The 9,397-nt window shown below is 40.2% G+C and overlaps 1 protein-coding gene across 1 annotated transcript in view; it reads left to right on the plus strand.

Moving 5' to 3' along the window:
- Positions 1-496: 496 nt before the first annotated feature.
- The window catches only part of Sepsecs (Sep (O-phosphoserine) tRNA:Sec (selenocysteine) tRNA synthase), a 41,212-nt gene continuing 32,311 nt past the window's right edge, over positions 497-9,397 (plus strand). The window contains exons 1-5 of the mRNA XM_004624528.3: positions 497-864; positions 1,595-1,749; positions 4,811-4,929; positions 5,513-5,671; positions 7,940-8,093. Of these exons, the coding sequence (XP_004624585.1) occupies positions 751-864; positions 1,595-1,749; positions 4,811-4,929; positions 5,513-5,671; positions 7,940-8,093 (701 nt within the window). The 5' untranslated portion in view covers positions 497-750. The remainder of the gene's footprint in view (positions 865-1,594; positions 1,750-4,810; positions 4,930-5,512; positions 5,672-7,939; positions 8,094-9,397) is intronic.

Consider the following 9,397-nt stretch of genomic DNA (forward strand, 5'->3'; position numbering starts at 1 on the left):
TTTTTCCTTCTTTTGCCAAACTTCTAGTTTTATGAGTTAAGTAAGGAATCAGGCACATATATCAAAAGTGAGTCATAAAATAAATTTATATCTTTCAAGACTTGCTTGCGGAACTGGGAAAAATAGGGCATCAGTAAACCCCTGTGAAGGGGCTCGGCTGTCTGCTTTCATTGGGTGTAGGGGTGTGTGTGTGTGTGTGTGTGTGTGTGTGATGTCAGGTGATTGTGATCAATATTATAGCTAAAAGTTCTGTAGTGAAAGGGTAAAACGAATGCTGTGTAGTAACCATTCAAATATATGAAGGTACAGGTGGAAGGTTCTGGAATCTGACAGATTTAAGGCTGAAGCAGATTCTGCCTGGATGTCAACTGACCAGCAGCACTAGTATACAGAGCAATTCAAGATACTTGACTTGTAAACACTCGTGCAGCTTGGTCTCCTCAACTCTTCCACACAAGTACATGCTCCTTGTCTTAGTCTGGTTTCAGGAAACCCACGGTTAAGGACACCAATCCGTTGTCGTGAGGCGGGGTTAATTTGAGAACCGCCTCTGAAGTTGGTAAACGCGCAGACGCCGGCGCATCCTCCTATTCTAAGGCTCCGGGCGCCCGAGCTAGTGCAGTGTGCGCATGTGCGGGAGGGGGCGGGCCGGCTTGTGCTTTCACCTCTTTTGTCCCTAGGCCCTGCCGTACCGTCCAGGCGGCGAGTTGCATTCTGGTTCCGTCGTGTGCCGCGGGCGCTAGAGCCATCATGAGCCGCGACACCTTCGCGGCGGGCGAGCGGCTGGTGTCGCCGGCTTACGTGCGGCAGGGCTGCGAGGCCCGCCGCTCGCACGAGCACCTCGTACGGCAGCTTCTGGAGAAGGTACCGAGGTGTCGGTCGCCTCCCTCCCAGCCGCCGCGCCCCGAGGCTCCGCCCCGCGCCCTGCCGGTGCCCGTCCTGCCCTGCGCTTCCGGGTGCGGCGGAGGCGGCGGCGGCCCCGGCCGGTGGCGGCGCGGCTCGCGCTGCTCAGTCTCGCCAAAGCTGGGGCGAGCAGAGGGAGTTCTTGGGGCTTGGAGCCCCCCGTCTCCATTTCTGCACTGCAGAAGTGAGCAAAGTCCGCGCCTGGCTTACGTTTTTATTTGCCGAAAGGGCAAAGTTTTCTCTCGCTACCCCGGTGTTCGCGGAACACGTGATGTCTGTCCCGCGCGGCTGGCCAGCCCGCGCCTCGGGGTTTCCCGCGGGCGTCGCAGGTCCCGCCCCCGCCAGCCCTGCCGCGACCCTCGCTGCCCTTCGACCGCCCGCCTGGTAGCGCCGAGAAGGTTCCCCTGGGACGCGGTGAACGTTTCTGTCGCTTTATGACGCTGAAGCGTTCGAGTAGGCTGCAGCGAGCGCTTTCATCTCCGCACCTCGCAGTTTGCGGGTAGTTACGGTCCGGTGTGGAGATTGCCTTGCCAAGCCCAGGTTCCTTCAGAGGGCTCAATGCTTGGGCGACTGTTAGAAAGCAAGGAGCGTGGCAAGATACACATTTGAAAAGTTGTAAAATCTACCGAAGTAGGATTTTCTTGGGTATAATTCTTTTTTTTTTTTTTTTTTTTTTCTTTTTTCTTTAAAGGGCAAGTGTCCAGAGGATGGTTGGGATGAAAGTACGCTCGAGCTCTTTTTACATGAACTTGCAGTCATGGACAGCAACAATTTCTTGGGCAACTGTGGTGTGGGCGAAAGGGAGGGGAGAGTGGCATCTGCGTTAGTTGCTCGTCGTCATTACAGGTATTTTTTCCCCCCAAGTAAACTTGAAAACGTTTTTTTTTTTTTTCCTTTTGGGGGTGAAATAATGGTGCTAGTATTCATCTTATTAAATGACAAAGTTGTCCCCTTACATGGGCCTGTAAACCAAATAACAGGTGTTTTTCGGATACAGTAGTTCAAGTCCTAATACATGCTGGTTACCCTGTGAGCTTTTGGGAGGTAAACAACACAAGCTGGACACAAGGTTTACTAGGTTTAATTAACCCTAGTAAACCTGTATGGTTGACCAAGTTGAAAATACCTTATGGTAGCGTGTAGTTTTTGATATATCTGTTTCTAATATTTTACCCACCCACCCCCGTTTTCTTCTCTATACTAGAGATTGAACCCAGGGCCTCATGCCTACTAGCAAGTACTCTGTTTACACCCCAGCCCACGTTGAAAGTTTTCTTGGAGATGGAATCATAATCAGAACTTTAGTAAAATGTTATCCGTTTGTGTCTAAGCAGAGTCTCATTTTATATGTAGCTGTATTTTTCACTAGTTATAGGAAACAGAATTTTGAGTCATGTTTTTCTTTTCTATTATTTCAGAAAGCTTTCCATCAATTCCCATAACAAATTTTTCCCATAACAAAATTTTGTTAGGTATAGGACAAGGTGTGTTAGATTGTTCTTTGAAATTTTTATTTTTAATTTTTTGAGACAGGGTCTCACTGTGTAGGCCATGGTAGTCTTGAACTCACTATATAGCACAGGCTGGCCTCCAGTTTGTGGCAATCTTCCTGCCTCATCCTCCTAAGCACTGAGATTACAGGCATGTGCCACCATGCCCTGTTTTTTAATTTTTTTTTATTTTTATTTTTTTCGGAACCGAGGATTGAACTGAGACCCTTGCGCTTGCCAGGGAAGCGCTTATTCTGCTGAGCCATCTCCCTTGTCCCATCCATGCCCTGTTTATATTAGATTGTTAAATAACTTCTTTCTTTTGCATTAGTTCATGAACCTTATCAATTCCAGTTACCATTTACTTATTAATAATGGTTCTAAATATGATTTTTCTTTGTCTTCTTGTGAGATATGAATTCCTTAACTACTCTTAAATTTCTTTTTTCTATTTTTGGTGGAACCGGGCATCGGACTCAGGCCCTTGTGCTTGCCAGGGAAGCATTTATTCCACTGAGCCATCTCCCTGGCCACACTCTTAAATTTCTGAAATTTTCCTAGGCATAGTTGAAGCCACTACCATCAAAACTAATGATAATGAATGCATAACTTGGTTGAAGATTATTACATGTTTAACAGTGGGCTGGTAACATAGTTGATAATATCTGTAAAAAATGGTTTTATTCGTGAGTGTTTAGTGATAAGGAAGTACAACCTAGTGTTCTGTGATACTCCTATTATACAGAATTTAAGATTTATTTTACTATATAGATTATTTCAGATTATGAAGTATTTGCTTTGAAGCATATTTAAAAGTATATTTAAGTAGTGTATAATGCTGTTAAAGTGAATGGATTTGTTCATTAACTTTCACGACATATATAGTTCTTTAAATATTAGCATATTTTTTAAACATCAATTCCATCCCTATGTGAATTTAGCATACTGCGCTGGTCAGGGGAAAAAGAAATTTTAAAAAAGTTAATGTCTATATTCTAGTTTTCTTTCCTTTTTTTTATTGTGGCCCACTCAACCCACTCTAGGGCTTGGACTGGCACTGCATGTGGTGCTGGAGATTGAACCACAGTCCCTGCATTTGCCTAAGCTTGCCTGAGTAGGTGCTTTAGACCGCTGAAGTATCTTGCCAGTCCCTATATTCTAGTTTCCTACTATTGAATAGCAAACCTCTCCAAAACATAACGGCTTAAAAAATGTCTTATGAAATATGATTGAAAAATGTAGTAAATGTTTAAATTTTTAGAAAATGTATAACAGTGAAAGACATTGCCATTAATATCCCTGAAAATCCTCCCCTTTGTTTCAAACTCACTTGATCCAGTGTTCTTCCATGAGCAGTCCTGGCAGTCCTCTTGCGTAAGTCCTCTTGTGTCTAGTTGTGCTGTCATGGCTGTCTCAGTGTCCTGAATTAAAAGCTTTTGCTTCTTTCATGGTCATTTGACTTTGGGCAGATCAAGTGACTAGAGTGAAGACACACCATAATATTTTTATGACCCTGCTTTCCTGTTGAGTTTTACTCAGCAATTTTCACTGAAATTTTTGTTTGTTTGTTTGTTTTCTTGTACCAGAAATCAAACTCAGGATCTTGCACTTGCCAGGCAAGTGCTTGTTGTGCCACTGAGCTATCTGTCTGGCCCTGGCCCTATTTTTTTTTTTTTTTTTTTAAATGATACTGTGTAAAGACACAAAAAGAACCGATTCAGAATGAGGCAAAATGGTAGAATAAGTGTTCATTTATTTATGGCAATTTATGGTAATGTGTCTTTTACCCTAATAATTTTAAAAACATTCTGTGTTTGTATCACAGCTTGTATTGTTATTTCTCATGGTTCCGCATCTTAACTGGGCTCAGCAGGATGTATTGTTTTGGGTTTCTGTGCAGCTGTGCTTGAGTTAGTCATGTGACGGTCAGGTGGGCAATTTGTTCAAGATGACCAGCTAACATGCCCAGGAGCTTGGATGGCCTTGCTCCTTGGCGTGGGCTCTTCCTAGCTATGTTTTGAGAATAAGCGCCCAAGAGCAAGCTTTTCAAGGACTTGTGCAAACTGTGGGCTTCTTAGGACTGCGCTAAGACAGTCTCTTAATGTTCTTCTTGGCCAAGCAAGTCACTAAGGCCAGCTCAGTTTCAAGTGTGTGTGGGGGGACTTAGACTGCAACTCTGGGTGTGTATGTGGGGAAAAAAGGAATTAAAGGCTGCTGTCTTTGGACCCCAGCATACGTGATGACAACATTTAAATTTAAATAGGATACTTTCACATTATTAATAGTTTATGAAGCATATATAAAACAGCCAAATAGCATCTCTGGTGTTATTTTAGTAATTGTATTTATATAGTTCTATGTCTGATCACTTACAACACTGAGTGCATTCGCTAGCTTTTGGCTCTTGTTTTGCTAAGGCTCATTCATGGAATTGGACGGTCTGGTGATATTTCTGCTGTGCAACCGAAAGCTGCAGGCTCGAGCCTTTTGAACAAAATTACTAATTCTTTGGTCTTGGACATCATAAAATTGGCCGGTATGTTCCATTTGAATCATAATAGGTAATATTTGGGGACCGTACAACAGATCTTTGCCTACTTTCTCTTTTCTTTTTGGGCTTGTTTTGAGACAGTCTTACTATGTAGTCTAGGCTGAGCTTGAACTCATGGCAGTCCTCCTGCCTCAGTTTCCCAAGTGCTGGGATTATAGGTGTGAACCACCATGCCTAGCTCTAATTTCTGTTATTAATGCTTTCTAAAAACATAAGTGGTTTCTAAATATTTATTTACTTATTTATTTATTGGTATGGGGGAATTGAACTCAGGACCTTGTGCTTGCCAAACTGGCACTTAGACCACCGAGCTATCTCCCAGCCTTGCATGGCTTTTTTAATTCACATGCATATAGAAGATTTTTCAGAATAACTGAGCAAAACAGGATATAGTAAAATGAATACATATTAGCCATAAACCTAGAGGATGAATCTGAAAATGAGTACAAAAAAGGAAATGCTTGGGCTGTAACTCTTATTATTTGATAAAACCTTCTGTCATTTCCTCAAGGATGCTGTTTTTTTTTTTTTTTAATAGGATTACTAATTTATACTTTCTTATTCATAGGTGTTCCTACAGTGGCCAATTGCTTTGTGGTTCCTATGGCAACCGGTATGAGTCTCACCCTGTGTTTCTTAACATTACGACACAAAAGACCAAAAGCAAAGTACATCATTTGGCCACGAATAGACCAGAAATCCTGCTTTAAGTCCATGATCACTGCAGGTAAAAGAAGATAAGTCGTGCGTGTAGTGTTTTAAATATGCCAGTATGAGAAATTTCAAATCTTTATAGAGATGGCTAAATCTGTTTCATACTTCTTTATTAAAAAGTTAGGGTAAATCATACATGGTATAAAATTTGGTGTATATATTGCTTTATCCAACTGTTTTTTTTTTTTTTTTTTTTTTTTTTTTTTTTTTGAGACAGGGTCTTGCTATGCAGTCCAGGCAGGCCTTGAGCTCACTTTTGTAGTCCAGGCTGCCCTCGAACTTATAGCATTTCTCCTGCTTCAGTCTTCCAAATACTGGGATTACAGATGTGTGCTACTACGCCCAGCTATCCAACAAGTTTGTAAATGTCTTTGTTCTTAAAGGTTACATAATTATTATATGTGGGGAGTTCTTTAACTCTGTGGTAGTTAGGTGTACTATTTCAGTTGAAGACCAGTGATCCTCAGGCTACTGAAATTGAAGTTTTCTTTCGAGGTAAACATTAAGTTCATGATTGTGATTTGTTGTAGTTTTGAATTATATTGCTGTTTATGTTCATCTCTGAAATAAAGTAAACTCTAGGATTAAACGGAAATATTGGACCTGGGGAGATAGCTCAGTAGAATAAGCGCTTCTCTAGGAAATATTGCCTGAGGATGAGCAAGCAATTGAACTGGACTTGTCACCCTTTTGTTTATGTCTGTATTATTTCCATAAATATCTATTTAATTTTTGTTTTCCTTACTCTTCAGAACTTTGTCATATTACACTGTTTAAAAGAAATGTGATCAATCAAAAGAAATCACCAATAGAGTGAAAAAAAACCCAAACCCACAGAGTGGTAAAAAAAATTTAGCCATTGTCCCTCAGACAAAGGCCTTCTATCTAAAACATACAAAGAATTAAAAAAAATTCAGTCCCTCCAAATTCAAAGACCCAATCCAAAAATGGGCATCTGAAATGAATATACACTTCTCAGATGAAGAGACAAATGGCAGGGCCAGCCAGATTAAAGCACATGCTTAGGCAGGTGCAAGGACCAGGGTGCAATGCCTGGCATTCCATGCCAGCCTTGCCCCCAGAGCACACTGAGATGGCAACTGAGATGGCATGGTGGCACACACTGATAATCCCAGTGCTTAGGAGGCTGAAAATAGGATCACTGTGAGTCTGATCTGTGTAGTGAGACCCTGTAGATCCAGCACTAAATACATTAAAAAAAAAAAAAATACAAATGGCAAATAAATATATGAAAAAATATTCAACATCATTGGTCATTTGAGAAACGCAAATTGATCTTACCCGAGAAAGAATGGCAGTCATCAAGAATCAGTAACAAATGCTGGCAGGCTGTAGGGAAAAAAAGAACCCTTTTCCACTGTTGTTGGGAGTGTAGACAGGTATAGCCATTGTGGAAATCAGCGTGGAGACTCCTCAAAAAACTAGGATTAGCGGTTCCATTTGACCCAGCTATCCCTCTTCAGGATATTTTCCCAGAAGAATTTAAGACATACCACAGTGATATATTTGCACCCATGTTTATAGTAGCACAATTTGTAATAGCTAAATCTTGGAGACAACCCAAATGCCCATCAACCATGGAATGGGTCAAATAGATGTATTTTTATATAATAGAGTACTACTCAGCTATAAAGGACAAACTTGAGGCTTTTGTAGGTAAATGGATGCAACCAGAGACCATACCCATAAGTGAAACAAATCTTACTTGCATGCATAAACATCATATTGTCTACTTAGTATAAAAAAACTGAAAAAGTAAATAAGACTCAAAATCTACAGTACATATTGTGAAAGAGAAAGAAAGAAAACTGGGATGAGTAAAAGGAAAAGGAGGAAGGGAAAGAAAAAATACATATATATGATAATATAGTTATACTATTGATTTTTAGTTCATTAGAAAAAGTTTGTGCTTATATTGTTTGATATGTATGCCTATGTCTTGTAATCTGCAACTCCTTTGAAGATAACTATGCAATAACCATTGTTAGTCTGCTATTTTGTTTTAAAATTCTGTATTACAGAGTTTTTGTTCTTATTTTTGTTTTTTAAACAACTGTGATCCGAATCTTCAGGTTGCCTTCACGTTGCTTGACTCCTTGACTAATTCAAGTACACTGAGCTGGGTCTCTATTACCAGAGGAAGGCTCATCCAAACAAATAATTAAAGTTTTCGTGTGGAATAACAATGCTTCCTACGATTCCTTGGTTTTCCTGTATTTTAGTTGACACTGACGTTTATGTTTCTGGCTGACTTGGTTAGGTTTTGAGCCTGTGGTGATAGAAAATGTTTTAGAAGGGGACGAGCTGCGCACAGACTTGAAAGCGGTGGAGGCTAAGATCCAGGAGCTGGGGCCTGACTCCATTCTGTGTATTCATTCTACTACATCCTGTTTTGCTCCCCGAGTGCCTGATAGGTAAGCGATTTGCGCGTAGTGGCGTGTTAGTGTTCACCAGCCTGTTAAATAGAATGTGATAAACTGCTCAGATACATTTACATAACACTCTGTAGTCAATAGTGGATGCACTTCCCTAAGAGAGTACACAGACCTTGTGGAGAAATAGCACAGTGGGAAAATAAGTATTTAGTACAGAAGAAGTGTCAAGTAGGAAAATGGGAGGCCCCACTACAGCTGAATTAGGGGCCAACTGTTCTCTTCCTCTTTATCCTGTTGCCAGGCTCTGAGCATCTTGTCTGTTTAATAGAAGTTTCTTTTCTTAGTAAAACTGCTGCGCCTAGTTGTTTCATTGATTACTATCTTCACTAATTTTTCATACGTAGGAACTATCAGTATTGGCAGGTTTTAAATAGAAACTTCAGGATTATGTAATTGCCTTTGAATTTCATTTAATTAGGTTAACTCAGATGTTTACTAGGTAGTTTTCGACATTTTGAAGATAATATAAATATTTAAGAAAATAAAAGGGTGAAAAAAGAAAATGTTTACTTTTCTAAAGGATAGCCACAGATTTGTATTTCAAAACTGTAGTAGGGCCTAAGTCTGTTAATACCAGTTTCTGTGTTTTACAGTAATTCTGATTTTGTTTTAACATTTTGAATAGAAGTCCTAATAACTTGTAAGACTATATTGGCTTTATTATAGATAGATTTTTTAAAATATATTTATTTACTTATTGGGTACAGGGTCTCACTAAGTAGTTCAGAGTCCTAGTGATCCTCCTGTCTCAGCCTCCCCATGCTGGGACTACAGGTTTGCGCCACCCTGGCCAGTTTTAGGGCTGGCACTGTGTGCCTGGGGTCCTGGTGCCAGCATGGCTTGAGGTATCAGGGATTGAACCCAGGCCATTGCTCTTGCCAGACAGTTGCATAGACCCCTGAGCTATCTTGTGAGCCCTATACATAGATTTTAAATGACAATTTAAAAATTATGCTTTAGAAAATTTACTTTGCTACATTTATTAGCCTATGAATTTTGCTTTAGGATTTTACTTCATATATTTTGGTATGCTTTATTCATTATTTAACAATCATTTATAATTTGTGTTAAATATATTTTTTCTTGGAGTTCGATATATGGAAACATTTTAATGTACTGGAAATAAGTCATAATGGTAGTAACAACACATGGGCATTTGTATTAGTTGGATTATTTATTCTTGGGAAAATCTTTTATTTCATTTTGACTAATTTTTCAGTACATGTACTGTCTCCATTAAAAAATAAACAGGCTTTTTTTCCTTTTTGAGATCTTGAACTTAT

Source organism: Octodon degus, unplaced genomic scaffold (assembly GCF_000260255.1).
Source record: "Octodon degus isolate 3935 unplaced genomic scaffold, OctDeg1.0 scaffold00006, whole genome shotgun sequence".
Taxonomy (NCBI): Eukaryota; Metazoa; Chordata; class Mammalia; order Rodentia; family Octodontidae; genus Octodon; species Octodon degus.